The sequence below is a fragment of the Camelina sativa genome, chromosome 1 (genome assembly GCF_000633955.1).
Source record: "Camelina sativa cultivar DH55 chromosome 1, Cs, whole genome shotgun sequence".
In the NCBI taxonomy this organism is placed as follows: Eukaryota; Viridiplantae; Streptophyta; class Magnoliopsida; order Brassicales; family Brassicaceae; genus Camelina; species Camelina sativa.
The window spans coordinates 6,634,197-6,649,085 of NC_025685.1; the positions used below are offsets into that span (position 1 = coordinate 6,634,197).

Genomic DNA, 14,889 nt, shown 5'->3' on the forward strand with positions numbered 1-14,889 from the left:
AGTCAATGAATGACAAGGATCCCTGTGAATGCAGATGCTTCTTGCCCTTATGGATGAAGCATATACTGGTTCAACCATCGGGGATGGAGGGGATGACTCTGAATCTGAAGATAACAATACAATAGATGTAGCTGATCCTCTGTTTCTGGAGCTTCTAAAGGACGAAAATGATGGTCTAGCTGTATGCTTTCTTCCTCGGGCTTTGCTTTATTCCAAATTCCAACGGAAACAGTTCCATATAAATATTTTCTGTTTAGTCAAAAATTTAGGGGCCTAAATGAAAGTTGGTAGTTGTTTTAATTATCTAATAGATTTGACACCGCGCTACTCCTGCATTGAGTTCAGCTCTGCAGGCTGCTGCAAGTGGTCCTCGGTCAGAAAGGATGAAGCAGACACTAAAGATTGCTCCCCGACTTCTTGATGTCTACTTTAGTGTTACATTGCGAGATGCAAATGACTGTAAGATAATTTACAGCCTTCCTAGGTTTATTTTGTCAGTTACCAACTTAGTTAGGCCTTTGACCACTAACCGTTCATGCTTGTTTTCTTTCTTTTAATGCTTTATCTTTTGCAGCTTTGATCTGTGCATTAATCCCTCTTCTTATGACAAGAAACGCTACAATGTTTCCGGATAAGAATTTTTCTCATGAGGTATCGCGCATCTTCAGTGTTACTGATATCGTACTTCCATTTCTGAATACTATCCTTAGAAAATTATTGACACATGCTAATTGGCAATGATTGTTGATTTCTCTCCTCTAAATGACTAAATCTGAGTAAAGCGTCCATTGATATTCTACTATTTGTCAGAAGTGCTATGCTTTTTTGACCTTTTAATGTATAAACCTGTTTTGCTGCGATATTGGACCTTAACTTACAGAGATATTATTTGCGTATACAGATCCGTAGGAGGCTACTGGAATTTGTACTTGCTGCATTTCAGAGGTCTCCAAGTTTCATTGCCCTGTTGAAAGTAATGTCTTCCTATGTTTTTAGATTTTTGTTTTTAAAATAAACCCTACGTCCATGCGTTACATAGTCTTTTATGATTGCCGCATATTTTCTCAAGAACTTCTTACATAACGCAGAAGCCTATAATTGACCGGCTTGGAGAAGCTTACGATGATGTTGCAAAGGTCAGTTTCTAATATTTCGACGGATCCTTTGTAAGATAATCTCCTCTAAGCATTTTCTTCCGTAGAGAGAGTTAGCTTTACAGCTGTGTTGGGCAATTGGAGAGTATGGTGGCGGGGGAGAATCACACAAGGAAGCTGCTCGCGAGCTCTTTGAAAGTTTAGAATTGCTTCTATATGAGAATCTCTCATCAAGGTATTTTTAACTTTTGTTATACACTCTACTTTCTCAGACAGAAAACAGAAATGTTATTGACACCGTTTTCTGCAATTTGCTTCCAACAACCAAAACAAAAAAAGCCGCCTAGGTCTGAGGCAAGAGTCTGGGAATGGTTCCAGAAGAACAACACAGTCAAGACTTTTGTGTTTTGTAGTGACAGCTATCGCAAAGCTCGCAACATATCACCGGGAATTATTACCAAGAGCCCGTGTCGCCTTGGGAAAGGTATATACATGAACATGGAGACATATCAAATCCACTAATGGACTTATCAATGGTCGCTTTAACTTATCATTATGTATATGTGTAGGTAGTACGGTCTCGGATATCTGATGCAAGGGTTTGGAGAAGAGCACATGATTACTTGGGACTAATGAACGAACCAGGAATCTGTTGGTCTGTGTTAGGACCTTCACGGGTCTCAGAAAAACGGTTTCCAGGCACGGTTAACTGGAGCGAGGGCGGACAAAAAATGGTTGCACACATTCCATTTCACATTCTCAGTGAACAAGGAGGTTAGGAGTCTCTTATCATCCCTCTATTAAAACTTCATTCAAACAAGATAATGTGGTTGGAATTAGAATAAATCTAAAGTTGTGTCAAATTTTTGCAGGTCCTCCGTTCCATGACTTTGCTCTCTCCGATGTCATCCCCAAAAACTGATCAAACAAAGAAGAAAAAGTTTCTTAAATTGTGTTTTGTTGTGAATAGTGAAACACTGAAAATGATTTTGTGTAATACCCATCTGCAATCTTTTTTCTATCCAGCAGATGTGGTTGTAACCTTTAAGTTAACTAAATAATGTTATCATTGGCACAAAATCTCAATCAGACCCGGTTCGATCCGGTTTAAATGTGGTCTAACTCCCGGTTAAATTAAATTACAATACAAAAACAAAAAAGGAAAAGTAATCCGACACAATAATGACGAAATTGCTATCGCCGTATTTGATCCTCTTTTCTAACAAACTCCGAAGGAGAAAATGCCAAAAAAAAAAAAACACTGAGGTGGGTCCAGAGCTTTGCCGTAGACTCGAAAAACGACACCGTAGGGTTCAGGGCGGAGGTCGGCGGAGATGATTCTCTCCTCCACCACTACATACGTCACTCGACTCCTGTCACCACCTGTGTGTTAAATAATACAGTAATCTCTCTTGGTACCCGAGTCTCTCTCTCTCCTTCTCTGTATTCTCATGCTTTTTAAACAAAACAATTATTGATTCTCAGCATCATTATGACTTTACTATAATTTAAAATAATTTTCATCCTTCCAAAATCAGCAGCTGACATTGATCTCTTTATTGTTTTTATGAATTTTCTTCTTAACTAAATGCAATATTTCTCTATTAAAAAATACGGAACTCATAAGAATGAGATATACTTCGTCTACTCAAACATAACGTGTTGAGTTTAACTAATTAATAAAACAAAAAATGGGTTGGACAATATATTACGAAATTGTGAGAAAAAAAAACATCATATCAAAAGTCTTTTTTATACAAAAGTAAAATTTATATTTATATAAGTAGAGTTAATTTTGAGAGAAGCATAGGGGTAAAAAAAATAGCAGGAGAGAGGGGAGAAATATGAAAGATGCATGCAAAAAGAAAAGATGGGAATATTTTTCAATGCGACGTTACCTTACTACAGATATGACGCGTCTATATCCTGTCCGTTCATTTTTTCCCTCTTCAGACGCTGATGGATGGATGTGATTGCTTCTTTATGATTTGATGCATCCATGCACCTCTGTTTTTCATTTTTTTTTTTTCATATTTCTGTTTTTTGTTTTTGTTTTTTCCAATAAAGTTTTGACTTTTGATGTAATAATGCTTTAACGCGTATAGAATTTCTGTAAAAAGTTTAATCTTACTCATGGTGTGAAGCTCGCACTTCTAAACAGACAAAAGATCCAAGTAGTATCCAATAATCTTTTTTAAATTGTAATTTAAATAAATTTTGGATTTTTTTTGCTTACTTAGTAACTCTAGGGTGACGTAGAATCGCCTGAAATTTTCCAGTCACGCACGCATTGCATGCTCAAAAGACAAATGTCCAATAATATCATACAAAATCCTAAAACACATTTTAGCTTAAAATATTGTAATCCTATACACACACATATATATTCGTTTTGTGTGGTGTATTGTACACATCAACATCAACTCTGTCTGTCACTAGCTACTGTCAAATATCACATCAGTTGCTTGTAGAACAGGAGAAACACAGATCATTTTTTAAAGAGGACCTTTTTTTTATCTCCCCTTCTCTTTCTTTTCTCTTCCTCCTTTTATCTATCAACATTTTGGATATCTTGGGGGGTTTTGTTTTTTCTTTAAAGCTTTTCTCTTGTGTTTGTGTGTACCGACAATGGATATTGATGTGTTTAATGGTTGGGAGAGATCAAAGTTTGAAGATGAAACCCTAATGCCACCTGGGTTTAGATTTCATCCGACTGATGAAGAGCTCATCACTTACTATCTCCTCAAGAAGGTTCTTGATTCCAATTTCTCTTGTGCCGCCATTTCTCAAGTCGATCTCAACAAGTCTGAGCCTTGGGAGCTTCCTGGTAAACCCACTTAACTCACCTTCTGTTTCACCTGATGCACTTTACAAAATTTAATAATCAAATCCCATCTCTAGACTTTTGCTTTAATCGTCATAAACCCTAGTTTCATCAAGTCCGAAGTCTTACACTTTTCTCTGTTCTTATTTGCCTGTTATCAAATGTCTTAGTTTAGTTGTAGCATGATATAGAGATTAGCGAAGACATTGTTTTTTGTAACTATTTAAGCTTTGATCAGTTTTAAAGAACTCAAACTCTTGTTCAACTTAATTATATCTGCACACTAGTGACTAGTCCTTGTTCGGTTCTGAAACAGTCTTTACTTTAAAGACAATGTTATAACTCGATGCAAAGTTTGTAACTTTCTCTTGTACCGTTTGAGCAGAGAAAGCGAAAATGGGAGAGAAAGAGTGGTACTTCTTCACACTAAGAGATCGAAAATACCCAACTGGACTGAGAACGAATAGAGCAACAGAAGCTGGTTACTGGAAAGCCACTGGTAAAGATAGAGAGATCAAAAGCTCAAAGACAAAATCACTTCTCGGGATGAAGAAAACTCTTGTCTTTTACAAAGGCAGAGCTCCTAAAGGAGAGAAGAGTTGTTGGGTCATGCATGAGTATCGCCTCGACGGCAAATTCTCTTACCATTACATCTCTTCTTCAGCTAAGGTCAATTGTTAAATCTCTCTGAATAAATTATTTTTCCTCAAATATATTACTCAAAAATGTTTACTTTGTCGTTTCGTTTTACACAGGACGAATGGGTTCTCTGTAAAGTTTGTCTCAAAAGCGGCGTAGTTGGTAGAGAGACGAACTTGATCTCTTCGTCTTCTTCCGCCGTCGCCGGTGAATTCTCCTCTGCCGGATCTGCCATTGCTCCGATCATCAACAACTTTGTCACGGAGCACGTGTCCTGTTTCTCCAAGAACTCTGCTTCTCATGCCGAAGCAAGCTTTCCGCCTACTACATACCTTCAAGCTCCACCACCTTCACTGCCGCCACGTCACGTCGGTGATGACGTGGCGTTTGGTCAGTTCTTGGATTTGGGATCATCGGGGCAGATTAGTTTCGACGCAGCAGCTGCAGCAGCGTTCTTCCCTAATCTGCCTTCTCTGCCACCCACGATGCTTCCTTCTCCTCCGTCATTTGCAATGTTCGGCGGAGGCTCCGCTAGCGTCTGGCCGTTTGCTCTCTGATGATCGTTCATGCGGCTACAAAACTATCTCTACTATCTTTTAATATTTTAAATCTACCGAAAAGACTTTAGATTGCTTAATTAGTGGCTTTGCATTAGTCTCAATTCGTATCCACTGGTGTAATGTTTCTAAACATGATGACATCTATCAATCTATGCGGATTTCATATTTCTTGCAACATATTTTCTAGTTCGAAAGCGTCCTAAAATGGTCAAATTAATCGTTTATCTTATTGGATAAAGGCTTTAAATGTAGTTTTTAGGAGATTGCATTCTAATTTTTATATAGTGAAAATTAACATATATTAATTAGGCTATGATAGGTAACATGAATTAAGATCGGGTTATGTTCATACTGTGTAACTTAAAAATGTCACCAATCATGATTTGTTTTTAAAACTTAGTAAGATTACCAATGAAGATAACTCTTGCTCACCCCTATGGGCCTTATCAGATAAATGGGCCAGGCCATAATTAAAGAGTTTCCCAATTGCCACGCGTTTGATGAAGCATAGGAGGACTTGAGTCGTCATCAAAGAGGGTCCTTTTCGTCTCTCTCATTCTTGTTCGCAACGAAACAAATTTTGCTGAAAAGAAAAAGAAATCGCCATGGAAGACGTTAACCAGTTGTTCGATGCTGCTTTCGAGTTCGCAAACTATCCCGGTAACTAACGCGATTGTTCTTGTACCACTTCCTTTAATACGTATTTGTGCGATTGTTCTAATTCCGTCGTGATTGAAATACGATTACTGTTTTGATCTCAGGCGTTCTAAACGAAGCCTCGGTTAAGGAGTTCCTCGATCGCTTCCCTCTTCCGGTTATTTTCAAGTGATTCTCTTCTTCCAACTTTGCTTAACTTTTGCGATTTCTGTTTGAATCTTTTTTTGTGGTTTGCTCAGGGTTTAAGTAGTTTCTTATGAGTTCTGGTAGCTATTTAGTTGTTAACTGGGAATTCGTAATACTCGCGTGCAGGGCTTTACAAACCGATCCGGACATCCCAGGTTTTGAGAACACGCTTGTGACTTGCTTGGAGAGGCTGTTTAAGACTAAGTATGGCGCCTCCCTCATTCCTCAATATATGGTAAGACTCACTGATTTCTATTTGTAGATTTGTGCTTCTAAATTAACGGGATGAAAATAGGTTTGACCAATTGCTATATTTGTTGTAGTCTGATTTAATTGTTTGGTGTTTGGTTTAAGCCCGTTCTGCAAGCTGGTCTCAAGGCGAATTCTGCAGTAGTGAAATCTCTGGCTTGCAAAACTGTAAGTGTCTATATATATAAGCATTGGTTTATGCCTTCTCAGTGGGTTTTCTCGTTTGTAGCGTTTGCTAATGTTGAAGTCTTGTTTCGGTTTTTCTTAAGGTCCTTTGCCTCTTGGAGAATTACGATACAAACGATGTTTCCCCTGTTCAGCTAGTTGTTAGCAATGGCATATACCCTCTTCAGCTTGATTATATCATTAACAGGCAAGATGCCATGTTTTATTGTTCTAGATTATATTCTTACAGTTGTCTTCTTTCGTATGGGATTACTCTAGTCTAACAATCTAAAGACCAACAGAAACAACTAGTTGAAGCGTAATGAATACCGTCGAGAAAGCCTTTGGATGGGTCTTGAGGGATTCAAATATGGCTTTAGTGTCTCTAAATAGCTCTTTGCCTCAAAATTCACCATTGACATTTTTTTGTTTGTTTCTGTAGCGATGATGAAGTGGCACATGCTGCAAGTGAGACAATTAAGAGCCTTGCACGTTTTCCCGATGCAATGGTCTGTGTTTAATGTTTAACCGGTTATTCTGGCTCAGTGGCTAGTTCTTTTGCACCAACTATTCCTGATGCATAAAACTCTTTTTCCACAGTCCGTAATCTTCCCTTCTGACACCAACGATGCTACACATCTTCGCAACCTTGCTGCAAGGTGTTCGTCACTGGTAATTCAAATTCAGCGCTTTATAAAAGAATTTTATCATGCTGTTCCATTCTTGTTTTCGCTTACAGTTATCCAACTACTTTTCAGGCACGAGTCCGGGTTTTGTCTTTGGTAGTGAAGCTTTTCTCGATATCTCGAGTTGTAGCTTCAGAAATTAAGAATTCGGGGCTTCTTGATTTACTCGAGGCAGAAATGAAGGGTACAAAAGACACTCTTGTGATCTTAAATGTTCTGGAACTCTACTATGAGGTTGGCCTCTGATATCTGAGATTACTATTGGTCTATTTCCTGTGTTGCCCATTTTTGAAAGGAAAAGATAGAATTATGTTTAAATATTTGTGCATGAACGCTGAAGTTAGTGGAAGTGGAGCACAGTTCAGAGTTCGTGCCACAAACTTCACTTATTCAGCTTTTGTGCTCTATCATCAGGTACAAACACTGTTAAACCTTACCCAAGTTTGCAGCAAAAAGAGTATGGATATCTATTAAGCTTGCCTCAGCTCACCCTTCAATTTTTCTCTGGGTCTTATATTTTGTATAGTGGTACATCGACGGGACCATATGAAAAGTTAAGAGCAATGATGATAAGTGGCAGGCTCCTCTCGAAGGAAAATATCTACAATGTCGTGGAGGAAGCTAGTAAGATTTTCATTATTATCTGCCTCTATTGGTTAGAAAAATGTGAATGTTATGTGTTTCCTTCTATATGCTAAGACAACAAGGAGTTTTAGGGATTATGTTATGTTAGGACTGCAAGAGTTATGCGGTTGTTCCCTGTCTCAAATAATCTAGGTCTTTATTCTCCTATCATCATATAATAAGAGCCTCTGTTTACTGTGCCTATGATACAAGTGAAGAAGTTGACAAGTTAACTACGAATTGCTTTGTCTCTGAATGTAATCTATGAAAGAGAAGATAGCTTTAGGAATAGACTTATGTTTTGCGGCTGTACTGTAGCTGGCAAAAATCCACTTTGACCCTTGTCCTGAATCCAGGTGTGAAGGCGTTAATTTCAGCTATTGTTGGGAGTCTGGAGTCAGTGGAGATAAATGATACTGATGCACAGGAAGTTGCGATTGATGCACTTGGTCAGATTGGATCAAGTAAGTGGCTCACTGTTCTGTGAAACTCCGTTTGTTGCAGTCTCCTAAAAAAGATAGCTAGCTAGGTCATACATTTGCAGTTGTGGGTTATAAAGAGCAACTGACAAGATATTTGTTTCCCATGCAATGATCTTGTGACTTACATGTATATTTTGTATAATAATGTTTAGCAACGAAGGGGGCGAATCTTGTCCTTTCAACTTCACCTCCAGCTGCAAGCCATGTTGTAGCTACTGCGTTTGATCGTAATGCACACGGAAAACAGTTGGTTAGTGAGTTATTGCTATCATCAATTGAAATCCTGCCGATTATATGCTCGTAGGAAGACAGTTTTTAATATCCAACTTTTGCAGTTTTAGGATTTCTGATTCTAAATATTGAGGGTTGATATTTTGTTTAATTAGCAGAGACATTCATGAAACTATATGACTATTTCGTAAATGGCATGTGCAGGCTGCACTGCACGCACTGGCAAACATCGCAGGTGAAACACGACCTAAGAGCAACAGAATAGTTGATGGAAAAGCTGAAGAAAGCCTTCGATGTCTAATATACGATGTTGCAGCAGAGAGCACAAAACTAACCCCTTCCGTAAGTTCATTTCCTCTTTTGCTCATTCTTCCTCAGTATGTTTGATCCGTAGCATGAACTAATTGAAGCATGCCACACAAATTGCAGGGTTTATTCCTTTCAGTTCTTCAACAAAGCTCAGAGATTCGTCTTGCGGTAAAGCTTTATAACCTCAGCATTTGATCTTTCATATATTCTCCCCCTTGATTTCTCTGGTTGAAAATTTTACAATGCCACACTACATTTCATTCAAAAGTAAAACCTCTCTTTTGTCCTTCTACAAAACTCGGAACATGTCGCTCATTTTATCTCACATTGCCTAGAGGGACCTATGTTTTTTTAGCTAAAACTAGGTTGTTTACAATGTCGTTTGCAGGGTTATAGAACGTTAACAGCATTGGTGGCTCGGCCATGGTGCCTGGTGGAAATCTTGTCCAAAGAAGAGATAATAAACATAGTTACGGATGCAACCACTGAAATTGAGAAAATAGGTAAACCAAGTAACACTCCTGGCATCATCACACACAATGGCTACACCAGCCATTGTGTTGGCTTTTTTCTCCCTTCAACCCCTTTGTTCTATGAGTCTAAATGACACATTTTATCTTACTCAGCAATGGAAGCAAGGTATAACTGCTGCAAATCAATTCACGAAGCATTCTTGTGTAGTAACTTTGCTGATGACCCTCGTCGTCTAAAAACCGGTGAAAAGGTTCCATCTTTTTCCTCTGATATCTTCAACTAAGATGGAAGTTTCGGAAAAGCTTTCTATGATGTTATATTATATACTTTTGGTTGCTGTTGACATGATTGAAATTTGTTGCAGCTGCAAGAAGCTGTTCGAAGTGGACCGTATTTGTCGAAGAAGTACAGAGACGCACGACCAGAAGTAAAGACAGGCGAAGGATTTTGAAGACATAACTAGAGAAAAACTTCTTCGTTGACCAAAGTTTTTTTTTTTGTAATCTTCTCTACTGTTCGGATAAGTAAACTTTTAGTTCCTTGGAAACAGTACAAAGTTTCCAAACGAGATTTGTGTTCTCTATATTTCCGTAGTGTTGAACGTTGGTTAGTCAAAGCCTCANAAAAAAAAAAAAAAAAAAAAAAAAAAGATACGAGTTTGTTCGTTTCTCATAGTTTGCCAGACATAGCCTGAGAATAAAACACGGAAAGGGTTAAATCGTTGTTAAGTAAATCAAATAAGGGTAATATGGTAATTACAGTTCCAGACGTCATCTCTTCCTTTATGGATAACACTGGTTCGAAATGGCCATTATTCTTCTTACTGACAGAAGAGAGCAGTGAAGAGAAGAGAAGAGGAGAGAAGCCGTGTGGATATCGATGGCGACGATAGTGCAGTGTCTTTCTTCCTGTGCGACTCTCGAATCTCAATTCAAAGTCCTTTCGCTTAAGGGAATCTCTTGTTCGTCATCATCTTCTTCCGTCTCCACTCGTCGTGCTTCCTCGGCTACTGTATGCTCTTCGCTTAGCTTCTCTCAGAGCGTTTCTCAATGTGTCTCCTTCTCCTCCGGTATAATAACCCTACTTTCAGAATCGTGAATTTCGTCCTGTTCATGGAATATTATATTGAAATGTGTTATCTGCATTTTTGAATTCACTCGTGCTCTTTGTGTTTTCGAAATTTTGGGGTTTTTGGGATTGAATTATACATGTCTCGATAGGTAATTTGTGGGTTCAGAAGCCAACGAGGCAATTGATTGTGTGTGAGGCTACTGCTCCGACGAAGAAAGCTGATTCAGCTGCTAAGAGAGCTCGCCAAGCTGAGAAGAGGCGCCTTTACAACAAATCTAAGAAATCTGAAGCTCGAACACGGATGAAGAAGGTAATCTTGTAAACCTCATATACTGTTTCTGTGGATGCTGTATACAAGTTTGTTGATAAGCTTGTAGGTGCTGTTTCTCTAAAGTCTTAGTGATAAGTTGCGTGGAATCGATATTAGGTAATGTTTCTCCTTTGGAATTCTTGTAACAACCACTAAACAACGCTGAACATTGGAATCCAAGTAGGTGGATTAGTCCTCATTGTTTGCAACCGTTTTGTAGAAATGGAAGCTGTACCATGTTGTTGTTAGAACTTGGGAGATGTTAAATAGTCTTGATAGTTTACAACATCTCGTTATCCCCGACAGCTACAAGAATTATAAATGTTTGTGATTAACTTTTTTTACATACATGCAAGATGAGAGTAAAATCCATTTGAGTTATATATATATTCTAACAGGTCTTGGAAGCACTTGAGGGACTCAAGAAGAAAACAGAGGCCCAACCTGATGAGATAGTATCCGTGGAAAAACTTATCGGAGAGGCTTATTCTGCAATTGACAAAGCAGTGAAGGTTAAAGCGCTACACAAGAACACTGGTGCCCGTAGGAAGTCTCGGCTGGCAAGGAGGAAAAAAGCTGTTGAGATTCACCACGGTTGGTATGTCCCAGACGGCGCAGCAGCAGCAGTAGCATCAGAAGCTGTGACAACAGCTGCATAAAAGAACATGGAGCTGGATTATGCAAATTTGTTTTTGTTTACTAGATCTTTTCAAAATCAAAATCTGTTTTTATAATGTACATTTAGTCGCTTTCAGACTCATCTTCTTTTGTTAAGTTCGATCTAAGCATTTTGTCTTCTACTCGTGGCTTGGTCTTGTTCTGGTTCAGTAACATCTCAGTTCTTGGCTCTGGCACCATTCCTCTTGACATCATCTCTTGAAAGTAACTTAATGCTTGTCCAATTTTTCCCTTTGTATGCAGACCATGAATTCTAATAGTATATGTTCTCTGATCTGGTCCTAATCCACTTCTCTCCATCTTCCCCCATATCTCTCTCACTTTCTCTTCATTGTCCCACTGAACATATAACCTAAACATCAAGTTGTACAAGTCGCTTGTCATTTCGCACCTGTTCTTTCTCATCCTCTCCAAAACGTCCTCCACATCCTTAGGCTTCTGCGAATACTTAAGCAAGTAACCGAACGTCACATCGTTAGGGGAACAACTCCCACCTTTATGTTCCATCTCTTCCACAAGCTCCCAAACTTTAACTGTTCTCCTTATCTTGCAGAGATGCTTCAAAAGCGAGTTATAGGTGACAACATTAGGACAGCAACCCTTCTCACCCATCTCGTTGAACACTTGAAGAGCCTCAGGGATTCTCTTCTTGAAACACAAAGCATCAATGACATTATTGCAGATTTTAACATCCGGGTTTCTTCCGGTTTCCCACAGAGCTCTGTATAGTTCCATAGCCTTTCCCAATTTCCCCTTCTTCGTCAACGCATTAATCATGGTCCCATAGCTTACAACATCTGGCTTACATTTAGAAGCAATGATATCTTTCCAAATCCTCTTAGCTTCATGAACATTTCCCAAAACACACCACCCATTGAGAATAATATTCATGGCTTTTATATCGCAACCAAACTCTCTTCTGCGAGTGCACAACAAGGTCTCCGCAAATTCGACATGTTTATACCTACACAACCACATCAATAGCCCATGAAATGCAACCAGATCATCCTCTATCCCAAACTCTCTCCTCCTCTCAAACACTCCTACTGCTTCATCTACTTTGTGAGCAGCAGCGTACCGGTTTAGCAAAACCTCGTATGTCTTCTCGTTAATAAACCCATCCCTCTTAGACATTTCGTCGAACACTTGGTGGAACTCTTCGAATCGCTTCATTTTCCCAAGAACATCGAGAATCTCGTTATACACTAAGGAGCTAGATAGATAAACAGATTGTTTCACGATCAATTGGAAAAGTACGTAAGCCGGTCTCCAATCAGATCGATTCCGAGTAACCACTTCTAGAACCAGCTCTTCGGTTAACTCAATCCCGCACTTACCAAGAATCCGCTCAATCTCTTCAGATGAACTTCCACGGTGATTCTTTATGATGTTATGAACATCATCGACAGCAGATTGCTTGACATTGTCGTGAGTTGCAAGAGAATGAAGAAAGTGAGTAGCTTGACTAATACCCAGGAAGCGAGGAAACCCAGAGAGAGTGGTGTTGTTCTTATGATTAAGCTTCTCTGGAGGTAAAACACGGCGAAGAACGACCAAGGATGATGATGACGAAGTGATCTGGCGTCTCCATAGAGCATTTTGTAGCTGAAGTAAGATTTCAATTTTGTTTTTGTTCCCACCCATCTTCACAATCTCTCCAAGGTACGATCTTTGGAAGCAGTACGTAACCAATATGTAACATATATACCAAATTTATTGCAATTATTTTTTTTGGGTAATTAATTATTGCAATTAACATTGTAAAAATAAACTTTAACAAAAATAAAAAATAAAAAGAAATATCTGGTGAGTTTCTTTTTTTGTGAAATTAAAATCTAGTGAATGAATGACTAAATATTACAACTTACAATTTTACAAAGTTCTATTACTGTATACAATAGTATTAAAAAAGTAAATTGCCGACCAAACTAAAATTTTAATTTTTGAGATTTAAACGACCTATAAAAATTTGACGTAGAAACCGACGACATATGTAAGGGAAGCTGCTACGTAGTTCAATAATCATGTTTAAGAAATACTAAAACAGTATCTTGATAATCAATTAACTGTTGTTACACCTTGTGAAACGTAAAGATAGCAATAATAATTAACAAAAAAAAAAAGGAAGATAATATAGTAAAATAATGGTATTTTATTAAAATTCTGATATTCGAGCAGATTCTGTGGCCCGAGAAAAACCCAATCCATTATCCATGGCGTGAAGACATATGTAGCTGTCGTGAAGACATATATTTTAATTTTTCTATATAAAAAAAATACTACTAAGTAGCCAGAATAAAATTAATCAAAGCATTTTATAACGAAGACGTCTTCATGTGCCGTCGTCAATGTAAAGTAAAATTACCGTCCGTCTTTTAGGAAACAAAACAAACGGCGGGCCCACCGCCGTTAGAATCTCTCTCACGATTAGCCGACGCGGGCACCATTCTCTCTCTTTGTCTCCCTCTCTCTCCATAATCATTCTCCACGCGTCGCGTTGACCACGTGGCACTATACATCTTTTATACAAAACCAAAGATAACAAAACACTTTAAATTTTTTTTATTTCTTTTTGGTATTAAATACTCGAGTGCGTTGTGGGCTCATGTTTGTTGTTTTTGGGCGAAGGGGCGGCTATGTAGCTTTCCAATTTTTTAATTTTTATTGACGAAAAAGAAAATGAAAAATAAAGCAGTCAAACTCAAAGTTGAAATGGAGCTTAGAGTCGAACAAGTCACGCATTAACGCTCTCTTTCTTTCACGCGATCGCCGTCGGCACGTGTTTAGCGGTGAGATTCACTCTCCTGCATTGAAACGCGTTTACTTAGCCGCGCGTCCTCCTGATGTCGCCACGTATTTTTTTTACAATTTTGCGTCATCCAATATTATTTATTGTTTTTGGTTTCTTTCTCTCTGCTTTTCAGGCGCCGCTGCTCAATTTATTTCCTAGTAGTAGTTTTTTTTAATTTACCACTCTCCTCTCTTTATTTATTAACTCCCTGATTAGCTCAATATCCGAGTATCTATCTATTTTTTACAGGTATTTTCATGCGCATATAAATGGTAATTTAAATTTCAAACAAAATTTTGAGAAAACTAGAGTATTATGCATACATTTTTAATTCACTTTACTCATTTCGAAAAGAAAATTTGAGATATTATATAAAACATAATTACTGAGTAAATGAAATGACTCACAGATTTATTCAGTTTTTTTTTCTTTAATCTCAATAGCATTAACTTGGAGTCAAACAAATTAACTATTAAGGGAAAACATAATGAGTCCAGTCAATCATAAGTTTAATACTTTATACTTTGTACATATATATGGCAACAAGGTTTGTTGTACATGTTGTGCGGCTGATAGATAAATAAGCTCTCTGATTTGAAACAATCTCATAACAAAGCGTGCAAAATTCAAGTTAGTTGTACTCACTGCCTATCTTTTAAGAGGAGAGCCAGCTTTTAATTCGATCCTAAATCACGTGAGCAAACGGAACCAAGGGATAAAAAAAAAAAGAAAGAGTTCTTAATTCAGAAATTTTGTTTAACCATAGACATTAAATTATGATATGGGATTACATTCTTAATTGGGAACCTTGGTTAAAAAAAAAAAAAAAAAAAAAAAAAAAAAAAAAAAAAAAAAAAAA

At 37.9% G+C, this 14,889-nt stretch overlaps 4 protein-coding genes and 1 pseudogene across 4 annotated transcripts; 4 read left to right on the forward strand and 1 right to left on the reverse strand.

Annotated features, from left to right (window-relative positions):
* LOC104779852 overlaps positions 1-2,180 on the forward strand; it is a 5,819-nt pseudogene extending 3,639 nt beyond the window's left edge.
* On the forward strand, positions 3,532-5,276 carry LOC104779857 (protein CUP-SHAPED COTYLEDON 1). Its single transcript, XM_010504274.2, has 3 exons — positions 3,532-3,921; positions 4,304-4,587; positions 4,674-5,276. The coding sequence occupies exons 1-3, from the start codon at positions 3,723-3,725 to the stop codon at positions 5,112-5,114; spliced, it is 924 nt and encodes a 307-aa protein (XP_010502576.1). The 5' UTR covers positions 3,532-3,722; the 3' UTR covers positions 5,115-5,276.
* On the forward strand, positions 5,643-9,790 carry LOC104779866. The gene is made up of 17 exons (XM_010504286.2): positions 5,643-5,777; positions 5,879-5,942; positions 6,087-6,195; positions 6,315-6,377; positions 6,479-6,582; positions 6,817-6,883; positions 6,975-7,046; positions 7,133-7,294; positions 7,401-7,474; positions 7,587-7,684; positions 8,041-8,148; positions 8,319-8,416; positions 8,602-8,739; positions 8,827-8,874; positions 9,095-9,209; positions 9,333-9,430; positions 9,545-9,790. The coding sequence occupies exons 1-17, from the start codon at positions 5,723-5,725 to the stop codon at positions 9,629-9,631; spliced, it is 1,560 nt and encodes a 519-aa protein (XP_010502588.1). The 5' UTR covers positions 5,643-5,722; the 3' UTR covers positions 9,632-9,790.
* On the forward strand, positions 9,984-11,363 carry LOC104779883 (30S ribosomal protein S20, chloroplastic). The gene is made up of 3 exons (XM_010504308.2): positions 9,984-10,249; positions 10,401-10,561; positions 10,960-11,363. The coding sequence occupies exons 1-3, from the start codon at positions 10,060-10,062 to the stop codon at positions 11,218-11,220; spliced, it is 612 nt and encodes a 203-aa protein (XP_010502610.1). The 5' UTR covers positions 9,984-10,059; the 3' UTR covers positions 11,221-11,363.
* LOC104779874 (putative pentatricopeptide repeat-containing protein At3g15200) lies at positions 11,293-13,022 on the reverse strand. Its single transcript, XM_010504297.2, has one exon. It carries the CDS (start codon positions 12,881-12,883, stop codon positions 11,303-11,305), a length of 1,581 nt encoding a protein of 526 aa, XP_010502599.1. The 5' UTR covers positions 12,884-13,022; the 3' UTR covers positions 11,293-11,302.

What these genes read in the sequence shown, in the direction of transcription:
- LOC104779874 (XM_010504297.2), bottom strand. Translation starts at nt 12,883, where the DNA reads ATGGGTGGGAACAAAAACAAAATTGAAATCTTACTTCAGCTACAAAAT.
- LOC104779883 (XM_010504308.2), top strand. Translation starts at nt 10,060, where the DNA reads ATGGCGACGATAGTGCAGTGTCTTTCTTCCTGTGCGACTCTCGAATCT. An exon ending in ATGTGTCTCCTTCTCCTCCG is followed by an intron (nt 10,250 to 10,400) that starts GTATAATAACCC and finishes ATGTCTCGATAG; the next exon opens with GTAATTTGTGGGTTCAGAAG. An exon ending in CTCGAACACGGATGAAGAAG is followed by an intron (nt 10,562 to 10,959) that starts GTAATCTTGTAA and finishes ATATTCTAACAG; the next exon opens with GTCTTGGAAGCACTTGAGGG.
- LOC104779866 (XM_010504286.2), top strand. Translation starts at nt 5,723, where the DNA reads ATGGAAGACGTTAACCAGTTGTTCGATGCTGCTTTCGAGTTCGCAAAC. An exon ending in GCACAAAACTAACCCCTTCC is followed by an intron (nt 8,740 to 8,826) that starts GTAAGTTCATTT and finishes CACAAATTGCAG; the next exon opens with GGTTTATTCCTTTCAGTTCT. An exon ending in GTCTAAAAACCGGTGAAAAG is followed by an intron (nt 9,431 to 9,544) that starts GTTCCATCTTTT and finishes AATTTGTTGCAG; the next exon opens with CTGCAAGAAGCTGTTCGAAG.
- LOC104779857 (XM_010504274.2), top strand. Translation starts at nt 3,723, where the DNA reads ATGGATATTGATGTGTTTAATGGTTGGGAGAGATCAAAGTTTGAAGAT. An exon ending in TGAGCCTTGGGAGCTTCCTG is followed by an intron (nt 3,922 to 4,303) that starts GTAAACCCACTT and finishes CCGTTTGAGCAG; the next exon opens with AGAAAGCGAAAATGGGAGAG. An exon ending in ACATCTCTTCTTCAGCTAAG is followed by an intron (nt 4,588 to 4,673) that starts GTCAATTGTTAA and finishes CGTTTTACACAG; the next exon opens with GACGAATGGGTTCTCTGTAA.